Source organism: Rana temporaria, chromosome 4, assembly GCF_905171775.1.
Source record: "Rana temporaria chromosome 4, aRanTem1.1, whole genome shotgun sequence".
Lineage (NCBI taxonomy): Eukaryota > Metazoa > Chordata > Amphibia > Anura > Ranidae > Rana > Rana temporaria.
In genome coordinates this window covers 60,286,057-60,313,586 of record NC_053492.1, presented here as the reverse complement: position 1 = coordinate 60,313,586, position 27,530 = coordinate 60,286,057, and the positions used below count along the sequence as shown (strand labels likewise).

At 44.0% G+C, this 27,530-nt stretch overlaps 1 protein-coding gene across 2 annotated transcripts in view; it reads left to right on the top strand.

Moving 5' to 3' along the window:
• The window catches only part of LOC120936250 (adhesion G protein-coupled receptor F5-like), a 135,109-nt gene that overhangs the window by 72,779 nt on the left and 34,800 nt on the right, over positions 1 to 27,530 (top strand). For both annotated transcript variants that reach the window (XM_040348469.1, XM_040348470.1), the window contains exons 8-11: positions 5,008 to 5,220; positions 16,326 to 16,457; positions 18,431 to 18,630; positions 20,373 to 20,552. In XM_040348469.1, the coding sequence (XP_040204403.1) occupies positions 5,008 to 5,220; positions 16,326 to 16,457; positions 18,431 to 18,630; positions 20,373 to 20,552 (725 nt within the window). The remainder of the gene's footprint in view (positions 1 to 5,007; positions 5,221 to 16,325; positions 16,458 to 18,430; positions 18,631 to 20,372; positions 20,553 to 27,530) is intronic.

The following is a 27,530-nucleotide window of genomic DNA, read 5'->3' as shown; positions in this document are numbered from 1 at the left end:
CTACACACCATCAGTTAAAAATCCGTTTGTGTCAGAACGCGGTGACGTAAAACACAACGACGTACAGAGAAAAATTAAGTTCAGTGCTTCCGAGCATGCGTCAACTTGATTCTGAGCATGCGTGGATTTTTAACCGATGGACTTGCCCACAGACGATCGTTTTTTTCTATCGGTTTTTTACCATCAGATAATTTTAAAACAGGTTCTACGTTTTTTCACAGATGGGAAAAAAAACGATGGGGCCCACACACGATCGGTTCGTCCGATGAAAACGGTCCATCAGACCGTTTTCATCAGACAAACCGATCGTGTGTACGCGGCATAAGGCTTACCTGTAGGTGCTTGCGATATTTCCTTAACCCACAAGGTTTTGCAAAAAAGACTGTACTGATGTCTACGGCGCATGCGCGCCGTAGACAGCGGCGTTGGCACACTGAGTGTAGCGTTTTATGAATGGGGTCATTCCATAAGTGACAGCTCCCGCGCGGGAGTGACGTCACGCGCCATCACGCGACTCTGGCCAGTCACAGAGCCATAGTTCGCAGACCCCGAATGAGGAGGGGTGAAGAATGGCTGCTCGCTACTAGCGAGGAAGACCAGGACATTGCGGGCTTCTCCTGCAGGTAAGTGACACATAATGGGTTACTATGCGATGCATAGTAGCCCATCATGCTTTACCTTTGCAGGGAAATAAAGAGGAAGTAAACCCATCAGGGTTTATTTCCTCTTTAACCACTTCCCGACGGCCGCATGTATATGTACGTCCACAATATGGCACGTACAGGCAAATGGGCGTACATGTACGTCCTTGCCTTTCCATGGGTCGGGGGTCCGAACGGGACCCCCCCCCCCCGCTACATATGGCGGTCGGGTTCCCTCGGGGAGCAATCCGGGACGACGGCGCGGCTATTTGTTTATAGCCGCTCCGTCACGATCGCTCCCCGGAGTTGAAGAACGGGGAGAGCCGTGTGTAAACGCGGCTTCCCCGTGCTTCACTGTGGCGGCGTATCGATCAAGTGATCCCCTTTATAGGGGAGACTCGATCGATGACGTCAGTCCTACAGCCACACCCCCCTACAGTTGGAAAACACACACTAGGTGAACCCTAACTCCTACAGCGCCCCCTGTGTTTAACTCCCAAACTGCAACTGTCATTTTCACAATAAACAATGCAATTTGAATGCATTTTTTGCTGTGAAAATGACAATGGTCCCAAAAATGTGTCAAAATTGTCCGAAGTGTCCGCCATAATGTCGCAGTCATGAAAAAAATCGCTGATCGCCGCCATTAGTAGTAAAAAAAAAATAATTAATAAAAATGCAATAAAACTATCCCCTATTTTGTAAACGCTATAAATTTTGCGCAAACCAATCGATAAACGCTTATTGCGATTTTTTTTACTAAAAATAGTTTGAAGAATACGTATCGGCCTAAACTGAGGGAAAATATATATGTTTTTGGGGGATATTTATTATAACAAAAAGTTAAAAATATTGCATTTTTTTCAAAATTGTCGCTTTATTTTTGTTTATAGCGCAAAAAATTAAAAACGCAGAGGTGATCAAATACCACCAAAAGAAAGCTCTATTTGTGGGGAAAAAAGGACGCCAATTTTGTTTGGGAGCCACGTCGCACGACCGCGCAATTGTCTGTTAAAGCGACGCAGTGCCGAATCGCAAAACCTGGCCTGGGCATTAAGCTGCCTAAAGGTCCGGGGCTTAAGTGGTTAATGGCCCTGTAATCTATTTTTAATGATATTTTGTCTTACTGGGTCCTTTTGGCTCCTTGTAATGTTCTTTGTGAGCTCCCAAATGTATGTTGATGGGATTAAGCCCAGAAGTCATACCTCAGTAACAGAGCTGGTTTTAGGGAGGCACACAGAAAAGAGTTTTCTGGGGTAGATTTATAAGCTCTTCTCTCTGTCACTTTGCTCTCCACTCCTGTCAGTATGTCCCTTGTTAGCACATGAACATTGCAGCACAGTTGATTGGCTCCTTGTGCTGCTTCTTCCTCCACCACTCTGAGCTCTGCTGTAAAAGGATAGCAATGGGCTGGTACTGTGTACAATTCAGGTACTTACACTGCTTGCATTTGAAAAAAATATATACATTTGTACATGATTTATTAATTATGGAAATATTTATATCTTAATTCTAGATTTGTATGTGTCAGGGGGCTGTAACCCCAATGGTGGGATGAGGGGAACTTTGCGCAGGTGAAGTACAGTCTGGCCCTGCATGTCATGATTTATCAAGATGCCATTTAAATTCTAATTTTGGATTTTCATGTGTCAGGTTCTATGGCTACAGTAGGGGGGACGGTGCACAGGTGGGGTATCGCATGACTCAGCATGTTCTAATTAGTTGAGGGCTATTTATTTCTTCATTTTGGATTGTGTCGCGTGCTATAGCTCCAGTTTGGGGGGACTGTGGGTAGGTTGGGTGCAGACTGACCCTGCATGTTCTGATTGGTCGAGAAGCTATCCAGTGGCAATGCGTCCATTAAGGGTGCACAGGTGGTGCCCCCCTCTCTCCATTCACTCCCCTCTATGACTAATGAATATATTCATGCATTGCATGAATCTATCCATGGCTGCCGCCACCACCCCCTGTTCAGGCGCCAGGCCCCTTTTCGGACGCCGGGCGCTTGAATTACAGTGGCGGGGTGTATTTTTGAAGCACCTGATTAGAGTCATAGACTCTAATAGGCTTCAAAGAAGGTGAACTGCGAGCGCAGAGCAATGAATATTTTCTAACAATGAACGGCCTCTCCGCCAATCAGGAAGCGTGGATGTGTTACCCGTCACCTGGTTGGCGGAAACACTGAAGTGCTGAAATGCTGAAGTGGCTGAAGTGCTGTAATTGGATGCCTATCAGGAGGAGGGGAAGAGATGCATGGAGGACACAGCTCGCCGGGGTCACCTGCTGCCCCACTGAGATAGAGTAAGTGCCGGGCAGACGGCGAGTGGGTGGGGGTCAAATTGTCATTGATGCACACAGTGGTGGCATTTGAAGGGCAAAGTGGCGGTATTTGATGGGCACAGTGGCGGCATTTGATGGGCACAGTGGCAGCATTTGATGGGCACAGTTACAGCATTTGATGGGCACAGTGGCGGCAATTGATCGCTCAATGACTGCATTTGATGAGCACAGTGGCAGCATCTGATGAGCACAGTATCTGCATTTGATGGCACAGTGGCTGCGTTTGATGGCACAGTGGCTGTGTTTCATGGGGCACAGGGGCTGCATTTGATGGGGCACAGTGGCTGCAATTGGTGGGGCACAGTGGCTGCAATTGATGGGCACAGTGGCTGCGTTTAATTGCATAGTGGCTGCAAATGATGGGCACAGTGGCTGCAATTGATGGGCACAGTGGCTGCAATTGATGGGCACAGTGGCTGCCTTTTAATTGCATAGTGGCTGCAAATGATGGGCACAGTGGCTGCAATTGATGGCACAGTGGCTGAAATTGATGGGCATAGTGAGGTTGCAAGTCCACTAGACTTCTGCAGGTATTCTGCTGTATCTGGCGCCAAGCCATCAGTAGCAGATCCTTTAAGTCCTGTAAGTTGTGACGTGGGGCCTCCATGGATCTACTTGTTTTGTCAACGCATTTCACAGATGCTCAATTGGATTGAAATGTTGAGAATTTGAAAGTCAACTCAACACCTCAAACTCATTGTTGTCTTTCTCCTCAAATCATTCTTGAATTCATCAGACCAGGTCACCTTCTTCCATTGCTACGTAATCCAGTTCTGATGCTCACATACCTATTGTTGGTGCTTTTGTGGCTGTGGACACGTGTCACATGGGCCCCATACACAACAAACTGCGATACACTGCGTGTTCTGACACCTTTCTTTTAGAACCAGCATTAACTTTTTCATGAATTTGAGCTACAGTTACACACGTACGGGTTTTCCGGCTGACTTTTTACCGCCGGGAAAACCGAGGGGAAAGCCGAGAACCTGCTCGGCAGCTTCTTCCTTCAGGAAAACTGCCATGAGAGCTTTGGCCGTGTGTGCTCCACCGCAGTGTTTCCCATAGGAAAACTTCCGGGAAAAAGACCGCTGGGAATCCCGGCAGGAACAAAGAAAGCATGTTCTCATTTTTCCAGAAGGTTTTCCTGTTGGGAAAACTGCCATGGAGCATATACACTGACAGTTTTCCCAGCCAAAAGCTGTCATGGCAGTTTTCCAGACGGGAAAGCTGGTCGTGTGTACGAGGCATAACTCTTCTATTTGATTGGACTACACAGGACAGCCTTCTCCCATCAATGAGCCTTGGCTGGCCATTGTTCACCGGTTTTCCTTCCTTGGACCACTTATAATAGGTTCTGACCACTACAGACTGGGAACATCCCACAAGAGCTGCAGTTTTGGAGATGCTCTGACCTGGTCATCTAGCCATTACAATTTGTTATGGCTTATTCAGGGCTCAAGTCCTGCGGGAACGCGTGGGAACGGAGTTCCTGCACTTTTTTCACAGCAGGAACTCAGTTCCCTTTGCAGGACTAGAGCAGCCTTGAGCAGCCGAGCCAATCCCTCACTAAGCAGCGATGCCCAGCTCGAGTCACTCTCCGGGGCAAGCGAACCTTAGTAATCCTTTATGTTACTGGCCGCTTCCTGTGTATGGATTCATCGGGTAGTGTGCGGGTATTCTGTCACTTCCTCGATGCCGCAATGTCTCCTGGGAGCTTTTGTCATTGTTCCCAGGAGACATTGCGGAGGTCTGCCGCGAGTTATCGCAGGATTTAGAAAGAACTTGCGGTTTAGTAATTATGCATATGAGCGTATCATTTTTTTTTTTTTTTGGTGGGGGAGTGGATTTTGGGTGAGAGTTCCCACACTTTTTTCCCCAGGACTTGACCCCTGGGCTTATTGCTATATATTTTATATCCTACTTGTGGATTTTCATGTGTTGGATGATATAGCCCCAGTGTTGGGGACATTGTGGGCAGGTGGGTGCAATCTAACCTTACATAATTTGATTGGTCTTTTGTTCACAGGAACCTACCTTTGTGTCGTCTACCAGGGCAGCCTAAGTACAAACGCCAGTCTCACTGTGATTATCATACCTTTGCCTCTAACAGAAGAAATAACAGTTTACCCTCTGCAAACATATCTGACGTGTAAAAACACAGCACTGGTAAACTTAACATGCTGTGTAAATGACACTGGCTACACTCGAAATTTCACAATTGGTTCTGCACCAATACATGGTAAGTGTGACCTTCATAATGAAGTAGAGCATTTGACCTTCTGCAAATCAATTAATCAATATTCTAAATAACTTTAAAGATGGTTGAGTCAGGCAGTGCACATCATTTAAAAGAAAAATATAACTTCTTTAGCTTTTGCTTCCACCAGCATATGCATTCAGTGTTTAGTGTGGGTAGATAAGTGTTATGGTAAAGCCCAATGAAGCCCTGGTATAACTGTAATTCGGTTACATAAGCCAACACTACCCCCATTGTAGCAGCTGATTAGGATGGGTCCTCTTTTCTTTGCCTCAACCTTTTCAAGAACCTCAGCCCCTCTGACACACCAGGAGTGTACAAAGATAAAATATCATAGGAAACCACTAAAATTAGTAGAGCTATATCAAAAAACTAGCACTAAACCAAGTAGTAAAGGCAAACATAAAATAATACTAGTCTCGTTTTTTTCCCTGTTAAAAATAACAAACATGTTATACTTACCTGCTCTGTGCAGTTGGTTTTGCACAGAGCAGCCCACATCCTCCTTTTCTTGGGTCCTTATTTGGTGCTCCTGGTCCCCCTATCCTATTGAGTGCCCCCACAGCAAGCAGATTGCTATGGGAGCACCTAAGCCAGGCCGCAGCTCCCTGTGTTCATTTAGACATGGAGACATGGCCTGGCCCTGCCCCCTTTCTCTCCTAATTGTCTCACTGACTTTGATTGACAACAGGAGGAGCCAATGGTGCCAAGCTGCTGTCTCAGCCAATGGGGAGGGGAGTCCCGTACAGCTGAGTCTCTCGTGCAACATCACTGGATCGAGATGGGACTCAGGTAAGTATTAGAAGGGCTGATGGGGGCTGCTGCACACAAAATAGTTTTTATCTTAATGCATAAAATGCATTAAGATGAAAAGTATTCTGCCTTTAAAAACTACTTTAACCACCTCAATACTGTGCACTTAAACCCCCTTCCTGCCCAGGCCATTTTTCAGCTTTCAGTGCTGTCACACTTTGAACGCAGTCATGCAACACTGTATCCATTTCCCCCCCCCCCCCCCCCCCACAAATAGAGCTTTCTTTTGGTGCTATTTGATCATCTATGCTGTTTTTATTTCTTACGCTATAAACAAAAGAAGAGTGACAAGTTAGAAAAAAAAACCACAATGGGCCAGATTCAGATACAATTACGTTGCTCCACGGCAGCGTAACGTATCTGATTTACGTTACCCCGCCGCAGGTTTACAGCGTAAGTGCCTGATTCTCAGAACTCTTACCTGTAAACTTGCGACGGTGTAACGTAAATGCGCTCGGCGCAAGCCTGCCCAATTCAAATGGGGCGGGCACCATTTAAATTAGGCGCGTTAGGGAGCTGCGGTGGCTCAACGCGATTGGCACTGCGCTGACAAGCCATTCACCTCTGCAGCTAGGGGTTCGGTTCCCGGTCTCGGCTACATGTGAATTGAGTTTGGTGGTCTCAGCCCGGCTCCCGGTGGGTGTGCTATGCGAGGTAAGCCTGCGCTTAGTACGCCCACCCCCCTCCCACAAAAACCACCACACCTACACACGCACTCGAAATTGGGTTAACACACATGCACTTTGACCACACGGTCTCTAAAAAGAGAGGCGAAGGACTAACGGGGCTGGTTGAGCGGGCTAGTCCTCTCACTCCCTTATAGGGAGTCCCTCTGCCCCGTTGGGCTTCAAAGCGGAGCAGGTAGGGCGGGCTGTGTGGGAGGATCCCCTCACACACCCGCCATTGCCACCTGGGGCATGGAGAAAGGTGGCAGATTGCCTCTAGGGAAGGCCTGCCTACTCCCAACTCCTGCAGTCCGGCTCCTCTCTCGAGTACACGCACAAAATACACTTTTAAAAAAAAAAATTAGGCGCGTTCCCGCGCCGAACGTACTGCGCATGCTCCGTCGGGTAAATTACCCGACGTGCATTGCGCTAAATGACGTCACATGGACGTCATTTGTTTAGACGTTAACGTAAATGGCGTCCAGCGCCATTCACGGACGACTTACGCAAACGATGTTGTTTTTTACATTTCGACGCGGGAACGACGGCCATACTTAACATGGCTTAGAACAACTAGGGCTCAGCCCTAATTTTACGCGGCGTAACTCGACGGAAACGACGTAAAGTTAGATCGACGGGCAAGCGTGGACGTTCGGGAATCGCCGTAACTAGTCATTTGCATATTCTACGCCGACCGCAATGGCCTCGCCACCTAGCGGCCGGCCTAGAATTGCATCCTTAAGATCCGACAGTGTAATTCAATTACACCTGTCGGATCTTAGGGCTAGCTATGCGTAACTGATTCTATGAATCAGTCGCATAGTTAGAACGGCCGTAACACAGAGATACGACGGCGTATCAGGAGATACGCCGTCGTATCTCTTTTGTGAATCTGGCCCAATATTTTTTACTATTTGCTATAATAAATATCCAATTTTTTTTTTTTATATATATATAATTTTTTCCTCAGTTTAGGCAGATATGTATTCTTTTACACACTTTTGGTAAAAAAAGTCACAATAAGCGTATATTGATTGGTTTTCGCAAAAGTTATAGCGTCTACAAAATAGGGAATAGATTTATGGCGAATTTTTATTATTATTATTATTTTTTTTACTAGTAATGGCGTTGATTTGCGATCAAGCGGTTATTAAATTGTAACCCAAAATTTTTAGTAACTAGGGAAACATAAAAATGGATTAACAATAATAATAACACAATTTAGCATACAAAGTGATTAACATTAAGGATCAGGCATAAAACGACATTCGGCATCCAGATCAGCATAAACAGTAGCAAGGCCACCTCAAGTGCAGCTGTGGGCAGTAGTAAAGTTTAATCTACCGAGTGATGAAACCATACTGCCAGAGCGCATTTATGGTGGCAATGCTATCCCTAGACCAACTGGGTATGCACTGTCCAAAAGAAAAGTGGATGCTAGAGGTGGGGGCAGGGGAACAAAGGGGCCTGCAAAACAATTAGTACGGGAGGGGTAGTCCTTTGAGGTGTACTTCTGCTGGCTATCGTTAAGGTAATTTAAGAGTGTCGTTGAACTAAACGACAGTCCCAGGTAACCTGTATGTAGTATACAGTAGGTACAGTATAGATATGGTATAGTCTTGGCACAGGTGCAAGGTAGATGTGGTAAAGGTTCAGTATGATGCAGTATAGGGTTGGTATAGGTGCAGTCTAGGTTTGGAATAAGTGCAGTATAGGGTGCAGTATTGATTGGGTACACTTGGTGTCCTGCTCTGAGTGGCTCAGTCCCCACTAGCAGTTTCAGCAGTATTTTCATTCCTCCTACTGCTATCACGTACCTTGTGCTGGAGGCCAATGGAGAGAGAGGGCTTCCCTTGTGGTAAAGTTCCAGACCCCCCTGAGGGTGGAAACCGGAGAGGTCAGGCCCAAAGTAGCATGGGTCGCCTGCTGGACTGTGTGCAGGAGGTTCCAGAGTACAGCTAATGTGCTGGTATAGAACCAGACAGGTGGCGCCCATGAGGTGTTGCAAGACTCGGATAATGATGAGACTGGAGCATGGTCAGAAGGAAGCCTAGGTCATAAGCCAGGTGGGTATCAGAGCAGACGTGGTCAGGTGGATAGCCAAGGTCAAAAGCAAGGTGGGTATTAGAGCAGACGTGGTCAGGTGGATAGCTGAGGTTGAACACAGGAAGCAAACAGGAGACAGGTCAAGGACAAGCCCGGTCTGTAACAGGAGACAAAGGAACAGGAATATCACAGAGATAACGCACTGGAGTAGCCGAAGATCAACCAGCAACTGCAGCCACTAACAGGCTTCCTTATGTGAAGTGCTGGTAGAGATGCTAAGTCCTAGAGCCCTTCACCAGCTGCTAGTGCACTGATAACTGCACAGCACATGTCGGGATCTGTAGAGTAAACATTATAGTGTAGACATTGTATGGCTGCCATCTAAAACTACAACTCCCAGGATTCTTATTGCTCTGCATAGAAGTCTATGGGCCAGATTCACATAGAGATACGACGGTGTATCTCCTGATTTACTTCGGTCGTATCTATGCGACTGATTCATAGAATCAGTTACGCATAGATATGCCTAAGATCCGACAGGTGTAACTGTGTTACACCGTCGGATCTTAGGCTGCAATTCCAGGCCGGCCGCTAGGTGGCGTTTCGGTTTATTTACGCAACGATTATGCAAATGAGGAGATACGCCGATTCCGAAACGAACGACCGCCCGGCGCTTTTTTTTTACGCCGTTTGCATTCGGCTTTTTCCGGCGTATAGTTACCCCTGCTTCTATGAGGCGCAGCCAATGTTAAGTATGGCCGTCGTTCCCGCGTCAAATTTTGAAATTTTACATCGCTTGCGTACGTCGATTCACAAAAGCGCTGGACGCAAGTTACGCTCACGCCGAAACCAATGACGTCCTAGCGACATCATTGGGAGCAATGCACGGATGACGCATGTGCAGTTAAATCGGCGCGGGGACGCGCCTGATTTAAATACTACACTCCCCCTAGCCTATCCCCCTTGAATTCCGCCGGGGGATTTAAGATACGCCGCCGCAAGTTTTGAGGTAAGTGCTTTGTGAATTAGCATTTGCTTTAAAAAAACTGCGGCGGCGGATCTTAAATCTAAAGATCCGCTAACCTATGTGGATCTGGCCCTATGTGTTTTGTTGGCTTTAGCACTCCTCCTGCTGGCCAGAGGAAGATGGTTCAGCATACCACCAGTATTTCAGTAGAGAAAAAGAAGAATAAAGGTCAATGTCTCCATCTCCATGTTGCTGTAGCCCAGCACCTGGCTACATGTAGTCAAGTCAAGGAGTTTTTAGGTAAGAATATATTGTCATTGATGTGTGTGTATAGTAGTTATACCATAGAAATGTTCTTCAGCCTATTTCCACTTTAAATTATCAACCAGCCCACTATGGCAGCTTATACAGAACAGACTGTCCAGACAAGTGTTAAAAAATGTTTATCAGTTCATTTGTATATACATTCTTAATGCTGCTAGCATAACTGCCTACAATCCTACAACCCTTTGTACAGCAGAAATCAGCCCAGGTTGCAGTGTACTGGACAGCACAGTGGTGTAGTAATGGTTAGCACTTCTGCCTGGGGTGACCAGCTCATGCCACAGCACTACCTGCCTGGAGTTTGTATGTTGTCCATGTGCTCATGTGGGTTTCTTCCCACGCTCCAAAGACATGCTGGTAGGTTAATTGGCGTATATGAATGTGAATTGGGAAGCTCCTTGAGGGCAGGGACTGATGTGAATGTACAATATATGTGTAAGGTACTGTGTAAATAGTTGGTGCTATATAAATACTACTGTGAAGACAATTAGTACTATACTGCATTGTGTAATGATGTCAGTCTGATGTGTTTCAGGCCCTGGAGGCAGAAGATAAGCTGTTTAACCAGTTCCAGACAAACGTCACGATTCACTCATACATGTAAAAATAAGTTTTCTGTCTTTTTTTTTTGCAAGTAAAATTACTTAGGACCTCCAAACATTATATTTTGTTTAAGTAGAGAAGCTGGGGAAAAAAATGGTTGCTGTTGCAATTTTTTATGTGGCACAATAGTTGAGCAGCGCTTTATTAAACGCACATTTTCAGGAAAAGATACACTCTAATGCAGTAGTTCTCAACCTGGGGGTCGATTGAAGATTTGCCAGGAGTCACCAAATCCCAGGCTGTTCCTGAAGCCTCCGCTCTCCTAGCCTTTTCAGGGCCACCCAGCAAGGCTGTCCCTGGAGCCACAGCTTCCCACTCAGACTCTTCGCAGCCACCCATTCAGAGACTAGAGGTCAGCTGACTGGTGAGGAATTAAAGTGGGAGGGGCTGCAGGAGCCCCTATCCCCTGATTTTATCATAGGTGTCACAGCTACGAGACACCACAAAGCCGGAGACACAGTGAGTAACACTACTTGTGATTAGAGTTGCCATTAAAATCCCCCACTACAGTTCAGATCAGCAGATGACCTTGATCAAGAGCATAGGCGTGCGCACATAGGGCCAGATTCACGTAGCTCAGCGGATCTATAGATCCGCTCGATCTACGTGAATTGAGATCCGCTCCCGCAAGTTTAGGAGGCAAGTGGCTAATTCACAAACCACTTACCTCCAAACTTGCGACAGCGGATCCTAAATCCCCCAGCGGAATTCAAATTCCGCGGCTAGGGGAGTGTCATATTTAAATCAGGCGCGTTCCCGCGCCGATTTAAATGCGCATGCGTCGTCCGTGGAATTTCCCGGCATGCATTGCTCCCACTGACGTCACTAGGACGTCAGTGGTTGCGACGTGAGCGGGACTTGCGACGCGCGTGTTCGTGAATCGGCGTACGCAAACGACGTAGGAAAATTCAAATTCGACGCGGAAACGCCGGCTATACTTAACATTGGCTGCGCCTGATAAAAGAAGGGGTAAGTATACGACGGAAAACCGCTACGGAAACGACGTAAGAACACTGCGACGGGTCCGCGTACGTTCGTGAATTTGCGTATCTCGCTGATTTACATATTATTTATCGTAAATCAGCGGGAACGCCCCCGGCGCCATTTTTAAATTGAAAAAAAGATCCGACAGTGTAACACAGTGTAACACTGTCGGATCTAGCCCTATCTATGCGTATCTGATTCTATGAATCAGGCGCATAGATAGGACCAGTTTACGTGAGAGATACGATGGTGTATCTGTAGATACACCGTCGTATCTCTTTGTGAATCTGGCCCATAGGGTGTAAGGTGTGCCTGGGCACACCCTAATCACCCTGTACTGTGCAGATTCCCCCTGCTGCCTGGCTGCAGAGAAAGGGACTGGGGAATCTCTGTCCTCAGTCCCTTTCTCTGTCTCAAAAGTTAGACATCAGGGGTCTGTTTAGACCACTGATATTTAACCAAAGACCCCCCAACAGGGCTCCTAAAATATATATATATATATATATATATATATATATATATATATATATATATATATATATATATATATATATATTTAAAAAAAAAATAATAAAAATAAAATTGTAAAAAAATAATAATAATAATACAAATAAAAGACACTGGGCCATATTCTCAGTGAAGTTAGGATACTCCATCGTAACTCCCTTTTTTGGCCAGTGTATCTATGCTCCTGATTCTTAGAATCATTTTTGCATAGATACACTTAAGATCCGCCATCTGTAAGTCACTTACACTGGCGGATCTTAAATGCAATGACGCCGGCCGCCGCTAGATGGCATTTACGTGAAGGAGTCATTTGCGTATGCAAATGATCCTTCTACGCCGATTCCCGAACGAGTTTGCGTCGCGTAACCGTCGCTAACGTCGTTTGCGTAAGCGGAAACTTACTCCTGCTATATGAGGGGTAAGTTTCCGCAAGTCTCGCGTAGGCCATGTTACGGATGGCGTCGGGTCCCCGTCGTGTTTTTTCGTCGGGTACGCCGTTTACGTAAGTCGTTCTTGAATACGACTTTACGTCAATGACGCACACGTCGGCGTCATTGACGTTTTCCGCCGAGAACTGGAGCATGCGCACTGGGCTTTTTGCAGCCCGGCGCATGCCCAGTTCTTTCGCATCGGGGGCGCGCTTCATTTGAATAGAAGCCGCCCCCTTGGAGATCCGTCAGGCTACGCCGGGACACTTACACTCGGCTGTCCCAACTTATGGAGCAAGTGTTTGGGGAATACAACACCTGCTCCAGTAAGTTGGGACAGCGGAGTGTAAGTGCCCTAAGTGCAGCAGGCGGATATTTAGAGAGAATATGGCCCACTGACACCAATCTCTGCCCTGCTGACTTGCCCACTGCCATAGACGGTATATTACACACGCATGTGTGTTTGAGCTTTGGTGTGCACACCCTAATGCCATAGGCTGCGCACACCTATGATCAAGAGCATCTAAGTTGTCTGATCAGAACTCCCTCCAGCACTGCCACTCATTTCAACTCCCCACCAGCACCGCCACTCGTCCTATTCCCCCCCCCCCCCATCACGGAGTAAGAGAAGAAATAAAAATTGAGAATACATGGAAGGGAGAGGAAAAGAGGAGGAGGAACAAAGAAAAGGGGAGAGAAAGAATAAGAGAAACAACAAGAGAGACGGCTAGAGAGAGGGATGGGGGGGAAAAAAACAAGAAATTAGGATAGAGAGAGATAAAAGGGAAAAGAAAGGAGAACAAGGAGGGAGTGGTACATCCTAAAATGTACCATAAGGGGGTTTAATACTGTATGAGTGGAAGGGACTCGGGGAGCGCTAAATATCCGTGGGTTAGGTGTACAAATTACTTGCCTTGCCTTGGGTGGTACCAACCCACGCTACAACAATAATTTTACTGTTGGGGGTCCCCACAACTTGGAAAATTTTGTCATGGGGTCACAACACTAAAAAGGTTGAGTACCACTGCTCTAATGCGTCTTAGTGAACACAAACACAATATAATAACCAATTATTTTTCAAAACATAAAAGATGATTTTACGCCGAGTAAATAGATACCTAGCACCATGTCTCGCTTTAAAATTATGTGCGCCTGTAAAATGGTGCAAAACTACGCTACCTAAAAATCTCAATAGGCGACTCTTTAAAAGCCTTTACAGGTTACTAATTTAGAGTTACACAGGAGGTCTGGTGATAGAATTATTGCTTTTGCTCTGACATTCACAGCAATATCTCTATATGCATAATGGACCTATGTAAGCTTTCTCCTTTGCGCATGAACACAGGGGGACAGGGCACTACATAATTTTTTTTTAATCTTTTATTCTTTATTTAATTTTTTACACTGTGTGTGTATATCTATACAGACAGACAGCACAGGATCACCTTCAAAGTGCAGGCCCCAGTCAAGACAACTGGGCCTACCTGGCGGAAAAGCAGCCTCGGGCCAACGTGGTCCCGGGGCTGAAAATGGACCATCACACACCTCGAGCCAGGAGGGCCATGAGGCAAAGAGCCCAGAGAAAATGGCGTCTGCCCCTTAAGTATCCTCCCCCAGCATACCCAGCGGGGAGACCACTCCCACTGGGCTGTTCCTGGGGAAAAACACCCAATACATATATATATATATATATATATATATATATATATAAAATGTATAATGTGTGTGTGTGTGTGTGTGTAGCACTACCCCCGTAGGAGCTGCTGGTTTAGATTTGGGTTTTGCACGTTATCTCTAGGTTCATTGTCAGGGGAATAAAGTCTGTAGAGATTGCAATGTCCATACAAGATGTAAAACCTTCAACGGTTTTATTTTTGCTGCAAAATATTTGTGAAGAAAGTAGAAGGTAGGAGGAGATAGGGGAAGGTTCAGGTATGCGGTACAGAATGCACAAAATTGTGTAACGTTCCAATATTCACCACTCCCTCTTGAGTGGGTATTGCTCACCCGGATAGACCCCTCTCACATGGCTTAGCAGTCTGGATGATGCACGAACCAGTATGAGAACAGTCTCTGCCACAGACCGTCTGAGAATCAATAAATGGATAGTCCGAGATCCTCTGCCACAGGATGTTAACCCCCCGAACTTCCAACCTTACAGTAAAGAGCATTTAAGCTGATCCGGCAGACTGTAAGGGCAAGTAGAGTTGTGGATCCCCCAAAGTTGTGGATCAACAAAGTCACCAGGCCTATCCCGACACATTAGCTTGATTTGCTTGGTCTCCTCCAGGGCAGGTCCATCCCCGGTTTCCTTCGTTAAGCAGCTTCCCCCACTTAGATGGACAACTTGGGATCCCCTTTAGAATTGTAGGCCCCAGCCAACATAACTGGGCCTACTCAATATACATGCAACCTCGGGCCAACGTAGTCCCGAAGTCAAAATCACACACATACCTCGCCCCAGGAGGGCCACGAGACGAAGGACCCCGGAAAACAGCGTCTGCCCCTTAAGTACCCCTTCCCGGCATGCACAGGCGGGGCACCACTCCCACTGGGCTGCTGCCGAAAAGGGTCACCTAACACACTATGGTTTGCTTGTGTTCCAACATTGGCCTGAGGTGGTAACGCCACCTACAGGCAACAGTGGGAAATCCTATCAAACACAACCATGGCCAGGACAGAGGCTAATTTAATGAAATTCAACAAAGTCTGAGCCCACTATTGGCTCAGACACCCGCTAAATTTAGAATAGCGCCCCAATCATTGGGAGCAGGGCGCTACATTATATATATATATATATATATATATATATATATATAAAACATTTGGATCAACTTTATTGCTATCACAAGGCACAAACAACATCCTTTGTGGTAGCATGGGCCATGGCAGGTCCTCTTTTTGGAGAGATTTGAGGTCTATTGGCCCCAATAGTTCTCCTCTGGCCTCCAAAGCATCTGATCAAGCTGAGATCGATTTTGATCTCATGCTTTCACAAGCTGGTAAGGGCTTGTTTACAACAGACCGTAACCGGAAGTGACTAAATCTTTGACGCTTCTGATTTCTAAAATTTCTCAGTGGGAGGAACAAAGTTGATTCCTCTCATTATGTCTGGAGAAGCCGATGCCGCTGGATGCATTCTTACTGGGCTCCCCGATGGGAGGGGGCCCCTTTCCACTGCCTGTAAAAGTATTTCAGTTCAAATCACATTTACAAGGATCATGACTGTACGTGGTATTATCACTTCAACCCAAAGCCAATTATAAATGGCCTAAAGATGGGCAGTGGTTAAAGGGTTACCTGTCAGGATAGCGTTAATTTACTTTTTTCTTATTTATTTATAATAGTACAACTCATTTAGGACTCATTGAGATCTATTCATATGTGTTGGGCAGATACACTGTCATGCGTCAATGTGCGTTTCATTTGTGCGCTGACATGTATTTTGCATGCTAGTGTATGTTTCTAGTGCTTTTTTGAATTTAGGATTTGAAGTGGATAGAAAAAACAGCAATCGACCAAAGCTTGTTAATACTAGTTGCCAACATATCAAATCTCACATTGCCATTGACTTTTATGGGCATCCCAATGAACTGAAAAAATGTACATGCTGTATTTTTCAAAGCCCACTGCAGCACAGAGATGGGAACAGGCACTGTTATTATAATAAGGGGGCGCCTGGACACTTGCTCATGCTTGAACAATGTAAATGGGCCCTCAAAGTTTATTTAATGGTTTATTTATTTGCAGATAAGAATTGTTCTTCCAGCAACATAAACTTTGATTGTAATACTAAAACACCGGTCAGTGTCTCTTGTGTGGTTTTCAACAGCCAGAACGATAATGTCACTAGCAAAGAAATGACCATCAGCTATGTTCAAGGTAAGGCAAAGTAGGCTTATGTCTTGGCAACACAACCCCATGGGGACTATAAATGCTATATTTCTGTTTTTCAGTGGTCTTGTTGTCGTTACCCACTAGTTTTAATTAAAGGGTCATTCATGCACTAAATAGATATTTCATAATTATGTTGGCATGTGTTTACCAAATCCACCAACAGGGCACATTTTACAGGTAACCTCACTTCATTGGTGGAGTTACCGTTTTCTGTGGTTTATGTACCTGTCTGCATATACTTAAAGCGGAGGTTCACCCGATTTTACAAGTTAGCCTTAAACACAAGGGCTGACTGGATGTTATAACAGATCACTATCCAAAATCATTAAAAATGCTTCCATACCTTATTTCTGTCATCTTCACCAGGCACTTCCTGGTTTGAGTCCCGCGGGAGTGGGCGCGTCGCTTCGGCTGCGATCGCCGCAATGATTCCTGGGAGCACAGCGTGACGCTGCCCAGGAGATCATTCTCTATAACCCAGCACACGTAGTCTCGCGTGATTTTTGCACGTCACATGACTCTTCCAGCCGGTCATGTGACGAGGGCGGATACAATTCCGCCATTTCAAGTCACCGTATCGGGGAAGCAAATCCAGGAGGGCTTCAGAGTGCCCACAATTAAGATAGAAACGTCCATCTATCTTTTTTATAAAATATCCTTTCCTGGACAATGACGACCCTGGCGGCTAGAAGAATGGCTCACGAGGGTAGCAGATAGAGTAAGGTAAGAGCCCAAGAACGATAAAAAAAAAAACACATTCCCGCAGAGCCCCTCCTTTAACAGAAACTGTTAGAAATTACCCTAGGGCAGGGATTGGAAATCCCTTGACATCCCAATGTCGCAGCTGACCATAAGCTGTGATTCTACAATCTCCTTATAATATACCAGCAACTGAAATGTGCAAGAAGTATGCCTCAGACCAGGACTAAAGCTGGCCATAGGTGGATCAAATCTTGGCTGGTTCAGCAGGGACCGACCATAATTTGATCCATTTATGGGTAGACTGGTTTTACTGAATCCATCGATTGACTTCAGTACAACCAGCCTGTCTGAGTTTTTGCATGCGATCACTGCCGGTGTATATAGCAGCTGGCAATGATCACAGTGTTCTGCCGGCGAGGATGGATCCCTGCCGGTAGAACACACTAGTGCTGCAGGAGGGATTCAGTCAGTGTTGATGGGGGAATCGAAAGGAAAGTACATTTTATAATCTTTGGCTTGCCTATGCGAGAGCAACAATGGAGGAATCAGGTATCCCTCTAGATGTGCATTTTGCTTTCCAATATTGATTCATTAAAGTGGATGTAAACCCACCATACACCCAGTGAAGTGAACATCCTCAGATGATACACAGAGATTAACCAAATCTCCCTACATAGGTTTTACATGTATATCTGCTGTCTTCACATTTATATACTGTTTAGAAAGTTGAGATCGTGTTAGGAGAATTTTGCTTCCTGGTTAACACAGAGTGTGATGTCTGGGCATTGGAGGAAAGGCACACACCCCCTCTTATCATAGGCAGAGACTCTCAGAGGTGTTTTATAATAGGACCTGCTCTCTGCTAATCTATTTTAGCAACCTCCCCGGACTGAGGATTTAGGTTGCCTTTGTCTAAAAGTCTGAGAATTGGTCAGGCTGATAACAGAGGAACAGTTCAGGAGAGAGCCACAGGACTTAGCTTATTGAAGAGAGATAACAAAATACTGCAGATATATGTGTCCACTTTAAATAAAATAGGTAGCTGCTGTCCACAGCTTTCTCCTTACCAGTGCAGACATTCTAAATATAAGCAGTGTAATGTTTGCCTGGGTCATCAGCTCTCAAAGCACAGAAAAAAAGAGTCAGAGGTTATATTTTCGTAGTTGTTCTAGATCTTTTTAAAGAAAAAAGAACTGCATTTATCCTTTAAGATGGCTGAAAGAATCTGATCCACATGGAAAATATTTTTATTTTAGCTACTGCAAGTCAACAAAACTGCAAGGCGCAAAATGGACTTTCCGAAACTCCCAGCGGTATAACAAATGTTGTTCTTTGTCAGACGTTTGATGCAACATTGCTGGGCGAAAAAACCTTCATCTGCAATGATGGAAGCTGGTCAGTGCTGAATGATGACTGCTATTCTGCAAAGATTTCCCAGGAACTGGAGAATGTGAAGGTATCTTCCATTGGACTGGGATGCTAGTGTAGCAATGACTCCCAAAGGAACCACTGGCTTTTAGGGCTCATTCAGAGAGGCTCTGATATCCATCCTGTGTGTCAAATCTTGTAATGTAGTTGTGTCTGTGCAACCACTACATCTGCATCCACCTCTGTAGGCTGAAAAGCTTTATATGTGATTAAGATGGCGTTCGGGGCCACACTGCGCACTTTAAGGTACTTGGGTTACCCACTTGCCGACTGTCGCACGACTATGTATGTTAAAGGGCACAGTGGCTGCAATTGATGGGCACAGTGGCTGCATTTGATGGGCACAGTGGCTGCATTTGATGGGCACAGTCAGGGCCGCCATCAGGAATTATGGGACCCCTTACACAGCTTCAGCCATGGGCCCCTGGAGCAGAGAACCGGGGGGGTGGGGTGCTGCCACCTGAAATTCAGAAGTGGGGGGGGGGGCTGCCGCGAATTGAGAAGCGGGGGGGGTCCTTTACAAAAAAAAGAAGAAATAAAGAAAAATATATATAAAAATAGGGGGGTAGCCATCCGGGGCCTTGGGGCCCTTTAATAAAAAGAAAAAAAGAAATAAAAAATATATATAATTTTTTTTTAAAAAGGGGGGTTGTCATCGGGGGCCCTGGGGACCTCTGGGCCATATATATATATATATATATATATATATATATATATATATATATATATACACAAATTATTATTATTATTATTTTTTATAAAAAGAAATTACAAAAAAATGGGGGTTGCCATCCGGGACCTCTGGGCCCTTTAATAATAAAAAAAAAAAAGAAACCTCTGGGCCCTTTAATAAAAAATAAATAAAAACAAATATATAAAAAAAATAAACATTTATAAAAACAAACAAAGGGGGGGTTTGCCACATGGGGCCCTGTGGACCTCTGAGCCCTTTAATAAAATATATATATATATATATAAATATATAAAAAAAAGAACTAAAAAGAAAAAAAAAGAAAAAAAATTATAAAAAAGGGGGGTTGTCATCCGGGGCCCTGGGGATCTCCGGGCCCCTGGGAAAACCGGACCCCTAAAAGAAAAAAAAATTAGCCCTTTAATAAAAAATAAAATAAAAATATATTAAAAAAAAAAAAAATTCTTATAAAAAAATAAATAAAAAAAAGGGGGGTTGCCATCTGGGGCCCTGTGGGCCTCCAGGACCTCCGGACCCCTAAAAAAAACATTTTTTTTTTTTTAAAGGGGGTTGCCATCCGGGCCCCTTACAGGTGTACTGCCTGTGCCCCCCTGATGGCAGCCCTGGGCACAGTGGTGGCATTTGATGGGCACAGTGGCTGCGTTTGATGGCACAGTGGCTGCGTTTGATGGCACAGTGGCTGCAATTAATGTTTGTTTTTTTTTCAGTATATTTCAGTTTGTGCCCCCCCAAAAACAAATTTGCGCATCAGCCGCCACTGGAATAAACCATCAAGACTCAGCCGAGTTTGACAGGTACACTAGAATGGATGCACAGTCCCCAATGCAGAGCCTGTGCATTCAGGCCCTTGCACCCGTTTATGCATACCTGTCAAATTTGGCACAGGTGAATCCAGCCGGTGCATGTCCATTCACTAATATGGGCTGCCAGCATGCAGCTCAGAGCTAGGACAGAAAGGTAAACAAAGGGCTCTTCACGTTGTACGGGACTGAGCTCCCATGTTAGAGAGCCCTTGGACAACCAGCTGTTTGTTTATTTTGTACATCTCGTCATTATAGGACGTGGTCAATGGCCCTAAGTTACTGCAGGACTTCCCAAAATTACTTGAAAATATCACCGTTATAGCCAAGAACGAGGAAAAAAATATTCAGAACTCTTCAAAAACATTAGAGTTGATGGTCCGGATCATATCGATATTGGCAAACACGACAATTCCAGTTGACCAGCCGATGATGCAGGTATGTCTGTATGTATGAGCCAGAAAAGTAAAATGTATTTACATTTGTTTATTAGTATTTAAAGTGATTTCTAAAATATGTTATAAAAGACAATGATGTAAAAAGCGAAAGGGCAGCTGTACCTTTAGTAAAGATGTCCTTTAAAGGGGTTGTAAAGGTCATTTTTTGTTCCCCTAAATAGCTTCCTTTACCTTAGTGCAGTCCTCCTTCACTTACCTCATCCTTCCATTTTGCTTTTAAATGTCCTTATTTCTTCTGAGAAATCCTCACTTCCTGTTCTTTTGTCTGTAACTCCACACCGTAATGTGAGGCTTTCTCCCTGGTGTGGAAAAAGCCTCTTGAGGGGGGAGGGGGCGAGCAGGAGGGTCAGGACGCTCTCTACTTTGCAGATAGAGAAAGGAGCTGTGTGTAAGTGGGGATCCCCCTCAAGAGGCTTTCTCCACACCAGGGAGAGAGCTTTGCATTACTGCGTGTAGTTACAGACAGAAGAACAGGAAGTGAGGATTTCTCCGAAGAAATAAGGACATTTAAAAGCAAAATGGAAGGATGAGGTAAGTGAAGGAGGACTGTACTAAGGTAAAGGAAGCTATTTAGGGGGGAAAAAATTCCTTTACAACCCCTTTAATGACTTCCCCAACACCCTTGAGTGCAACTTGCCTGGTAAAACACTTCTTTCCCATTCTAGTGGTCAAGCTTTGCATGGCATAGCACAGCCTTTGCTGCCTGGCTCAGCCATGTGTTTTTACTGTCCCCCAACACAAGTGTAAACAAAGCCATAGACAGTTCTCATTGGAATAATTGAATAAATCAGGGGTCTCAAACTCAAATTACCTGAGGGCCACAAGACAAGTTTTCATATGCCATGGGGGGCCGCATGCAAACTTTCAAACTTCAAAAACAACAGTACTGGTGTCAGCGAACACATTATTAACCCCCAGCACTGGTGTAAGTCGGGGTTTGACAAATTTGCTTGGAATCTAGGAGCCAGATAAAAAAGTTAGGAGCCAGAAAACGCACCCCGTCCCGACGAGCTTGCGCGCAGAAGCGAACACATACGCGAGCAGTGCCCGCATATGTAAACGGTGTTCAAACCACACATGTGAGGTATCGCCGCGATTGGTAGAGCGAGAGCAATAATTCTAGCCCTAGACCTCCTCTGTAACTTAAAACATGCAACCTGTAGATTTTTTTAATCGGCGCCTATGAAGATTTTAAAGGGTAAAAAAGTTTGTCGCCATTCCACAAGCGGACGCAATTTTGAAGCGTGACATGTTGGGTATGAATTTACTCGGCGTAACATTATCTTTCATAATATTAAAAAAAGTGGGGATAACTTTACTGTTGTCTTATTTTTTAATTTAAAAAAGTGTAATTTTTTCCTAAAAAAGTGCGCTTGTAAGACCGCTGCGCAAATACGGCGTAACAGAAAGTATTGCAACGATCGCCATTTTATTCTCTAGGGTGTTAGGATAAAAAATATATATAATGTTTGGGGGTTCTAATTAGAGGGAAGAAGATGGCAGTGAAAATAGTGTAAAATGACATTAGAATTGCTGTTTAACTTGTAATGCTTAACTTGTAATACCAACGGTCACCACCAGATGGCGCCAGCTCACATCTGGTGGTAATAACTTGTAATACCAACGGCTCACTACCAGATGGCGCCAGCTCACAAAAAAAATATTTTATTTTTTCCTCTTTGCTCCCCCCACTTCCACCCTGCCTGCGGGCCATTTATAACTGGTCCGCGGGCCACAAATGGCCCGCGGGCTGGTACTTTGAGACCACTGGAATAAATAGACGGAGGAGATGGGTGGGAGCCTATACAGAGCATGGGATAATATATAAACAATGGGATGGACAAATGGACTTTATGTGGTGCTCAAGGATCTACTACACGACTTTATATTAAAAAACATACAATTTTCTTTATTTATAAAACATCATAGAAACATTGACAATTTAGAGGGGCTTTCCTGTTTGGCTATACATAATTGTCTCATTCCCTCAATAGCGCAATCTCTTTGGAGCCCAAAATACAAAGTGAAGAACATGGAGGGAAATATTTAAACACTTTACACATTTAAGAATAAGGTAGCCAAGGGGAGAACTTCTATTTCTTAATGTGTTTCGCTGATATGTAACTGCTTTATCAGGATCTGCAAAACGCATTGAGACATAGAAGTTCTCCCATTGGATAGCTCCTTTAACCACTTCAGCCTCAGAAGATTTGGCTGCTTAATGACCGGGCCATTTTTTGCGATACGGCACTGCGTCGTTTTAACTGACAATTGCATGGTCGTGCGACATTTTACCCCTGCCCTTTAATTCCCGTAAATAGAGCTTTCTTTTGGTGGTATTTGATCACCTCTGCAGTTTTTATTTTTTGCGCTATAAACAAAAAAAAGAGCGTCAATTTTGAAAAAAAGCTATATTTTTTGTTCTAATAAATATCCCCCAAAAATATATAAAAAAAATAATTTCTTTCTCAGTTTAGGCCAATATGTATTCTTCTACATATTTTTGGTAAAAAAAAAATCGCAATAATTGTATATTGATTGGTTTGTGCACAAGTAGGGGACAAAATAGGGGATAGATTTATGGCATTTTTTAAATTATTTTTTTATTTACTAGTAAAGGCAGCGATCTGTGATTTTTATCAGGACTGCGACATTATGGCGGACACTTTTGACACTATTTTGGGATCGTTGTCATTTATACAGCGATCAGAGCTACAAGTAGCCACTGATTACTGTATAAATGACACTGGCAGGGAAGGGGTTAAACACTAGTGGGGCGATCAAGGGTTTAAGTGTGTCCTAGGGAGTGATTCTAACTGTAGGGGGACTGGGCTCACTACAGCATGACAGAGATCACTGCTCCCGAGGACAGGGAGCAGTAGATCCCTGTCATGTTGCTAGGCAGAACAGGGAAATGCCTTGTTTACATAGGCATCTCCCCGTTCTGCCTCTTCTCTCTGCAACCGCAGGCCGCCGGCCGAATTTGTGGGACCCGGGGGACATACAGGTACGCCCATCTGCCTGTATGAGCCATTCTGCCTATGTATATGTGTGTGTGGCAGTCAGCAAGCGGTTAAATTGTCATGTTTTATGATGTGCGATTTCTCACGTGAAAATTGTGGCCAAACTGCACCGCGTTTATATTGGCCATTAAAAATTAATGAAACCTGAAGACTTGCGGTGTGTGGGAGTATCACCTCCTCAATGCCTGTCATGGCAATTATTCTGGCGATTCCAGTGTGAACGGGGCTTTAATATTACAGCTGTGTTATTTTAACCACTTCCATACAGGGCTTTTATACACACATCCATACCAGGCCTATTCTGGCACTTCCCTCCTACATGTACTAATCATAATTTATTTGCTAGAAAATTACGCAGAACCCCCAAACATTATATATGTTTTTTTAGCAGACACCCTAGGGAATAAAACGACGGTCATTGAAACGTTTTATCTTGCACGGTATTTGCGCAATAATTTTTCAAACGCCTTTTTTTTGGAAAAAAATTTTTCATGAATTAAAAAAACAACAAAACAGTAAAGTTAGCCCAGTTTTTTTGTAAAATATAAAAAGATGATGTTACACCGAGTAAATAGATACCTAACATGTCAAGCTTTAAAATTGCGCACACTCATGGAATGGCGCCAAACTTCGGTACTTAAAAATCTCCATAGGCAACGCTTTGAATTTTTTTACAGGTTACCAGTTTAGATTTACAGAGGAGATCTAGTGCTAGAATTGTTGCTGGCACTGCAACGCACGCGGCGATACCTCACATATGTGGTTTAAACGGCGTTTACATATGTCGGCGGGACTTGCGTGTGCGTTCGCTTCTACGCACGAGCTACTGGGGACAGGGGCGTTAAAAAAAAAAATGTATTTCTTTTTTTTTTTTTTTTACATATTTATTTATTTTTTTACACTTTTTTTATTTTTTTATTTTTTTATTATCACTTTTATTCCTATTACAAGGAATGTAAACATCCCTTGTAATAGGAATGTTGTGTGACAGGTACTCTTTATGGAGAGATGCGGGGTCAATAAGACCCCACATCTCTCCTCCAGGCTGGAAAGCATGAAATCGGTGAAAAAAAAATTCACTGATCTCATGATTGCTGTTGCTTAGCAGCCGCAATCACGGCTTTGTTTACTTACGGGGACCCGGGCGTGACGTCATCACATCGCGCCAGGGTCCTCCGACGGTCATAGAGATGACTGGTGACCATCTGGTCACCAGTCATCTCTATGCGTCCTGCCAGCGCCGGACGATTCGTTCTCCGGGCCCCCGATGGCACGGGAGAGCCCGGAGAAGCACCGGATGGCGGCGGGAGGGGGGGATGTCCCCTCCCGCCGCCTATAAGAACGATCAAGCGGCGGAACCGCCGCTATGATCGTTCTTATGTTGCACAGAATCGCCGGCAGAAGAGAAGGATATCTGAATGATGCCTCTAGCTGCAGGCATCATTCAGATATCCCCCCACAAAGCCCAGGACGTCATATGACGTCCACCCGGAATGATAGAGGTCCTTTGTGGACGTCATATGACAATGGGCTGGTATTGAAGTGGTTAATGATCTATTAAGATATATATTTTTATAAATTTTACAATTGGTGTACAGCTGCATAGGAGATGTACGTTTAACCATTTCACAATACAGGCGGTCCTCTAGTTACAAACATCCGACATACAAACGACTCCTACTTACAAAACAGAGGGCAACAACAGGAAGTGAGTGGAAATCTACCCCTAGGAAGGGAAAGTCACTCCTGTAAGAGTTATTATGGGTAATGCTGCATACACGCGACCGTTTTTTCCGTCGGAATAAACTCTGATGAGTTTTTCCGACGGAATTCCGCTCAAGCTGTCTTGCATACACACGTTCACACCAAATTCCGACCATCAAGAACAAAGTGACGTACAACACTACGACGAGTCGAGAAAAATGAAGTTCAATGCTTCTGAGCATGCGTCAAATTGTTTTCAGAGCATGCGTGTTTTTTTTTCTGTCGGAATTCCATACAGACAAACAGATTTTCCGATAGGATTTTTTTTTCCGTCGAAAAAAAAGAGAACATGTTCTCTTTGTAAGTCCGTCGGGATTTCAAACGGAAAAAGTCCGATGGGGAATACACACGATCGCAATATCCGATGAAAAAATTCCGTCTGACTTTTTTCCTTATATATTCCCAATATTTTATTGAATAGTACAGAAGTAGTGTACAAATTGCATAAAGTAAATACAATATCATACAGTCAGGGGTGATAAGCTCAATGTTAAGTACAGTAATTGAGAATGTAATTATAACTATTAAATAATATTGAAACAAGATCGATTAAAAATTTAGAATGTATTTACAGTTCCTCAAAAGGTCGTCTGACTTTATTCATCGGAAATTCCAACAGTGTGTACGCGGCATAAGTCTGTTATAATTTCCGACGGAAAAAGTCCGATGGGGCATACACACGGTCGGAATATCCAATGGAAAAATTCCTTCTGACGGAAATTCCGACCGTGTGTAAGTGGCAAATAAGGTCCCTCCACTGAAGCTTTATTACCAAGTCTTGTTTCTACAACAACCCCAAATTTTCATATACCAATTGTCTTTGGGACAGAAAGTGAGGTGTAATATTCTGAACAGGGGCACAGACAGCAAAACAAACATTACAGGGGTGATAACCCTTCCCTATGCTATCCAAAAAGCTTAAAAATCTTTTTTTTTTTTTGTCTGGAACTACACTTAAAAATGTACCTCTTCCGACTTACAAACAGATTCAACTTAAGAACAAACCTACAGACCCGATCTTATTTGTAACCCGGGGACCACCTGTACACCATTCACATGAAAAAGCACATGATTATTGTTTAAATATTAATAATAATCTTTTATAATTAGGGGGTGGCTATTTTTGTGAATTGAAGACTTTAACTTTAATATTTTATTTTTATTAGGAAGTGTATAATTTACTTTTATTTTTACATTTATAAAACGGTAGTCCTGTAAGTTTTTGCGAGATTACAGCCTGTATTCACAGTTCTCCTGTGTTCTCAACATTTGTATATCGCTTCTCTTCTCCTTAGGAGAAGCGATCTACAATTCTTCATAAACCGACAGTCAGTGGAGAAATTCTAAAGCCCTGTACACACGATCGGATATCTGATGGAATCTAATCCGATGAATTTTTTCATCGGATATCAGATGAAGCTGACTTTCATCAGTCTTGCCTACACCGATCGTGTCCAAACGCGGTGACGTAAAACACTACAACATGCTGAGAAAAACTAAGTTCAATGCTTCCGAGCATGCGTCGACTTGATTCTGAGCATGCGTGGATTTTTGACCGATGGACTTTCACCAGACGATCGTTTTTTTCTATCGTTTTTTTATCCATAAGAATAATTTAAAACAGGTTCTATTTTTTTTTACCGATGGTGAAAACAATGATGGGGCCACACATGATCACTAGTGTTGCTCACGAATATTCGTATTGCGAATATTCGGCTCGAATATGGCATATTCGAGTATTCGCGAATATCTCGAATTTCGCGGCCAATATTCGCTATTCCGAACATAAAAAAAATTGCGAAATTTCGCTAATGCGAATTTATTGCGAACAGTTTGCGAATTTTTTTTTTTTTTTCTGATTGGCTCTAATGCAAAAGAAGGGCGGAGAAAGTATTCTCGAATATTCGGAAATCGAATATTCGAAATATTTTATCAAAAAAAAAATGTTGTGAAATATTTTGACAACTGTGGTAGGAGAACTCTGATTGGCTCTGATGCAAAAAAAGGGCGGAGAAAGTATTCGCGAATATTCGATTTCCGAATATTCCAGAATACTTTCTCCGCCCTTCTTTTGCATCAGAGCCAATCAAAAAAAAAAAATTCGCGAAATGTTCGCAATAAATTCGCATTAGCGAAATTTCGCAATTTTTTTATTTTTTTTAAAATATCAC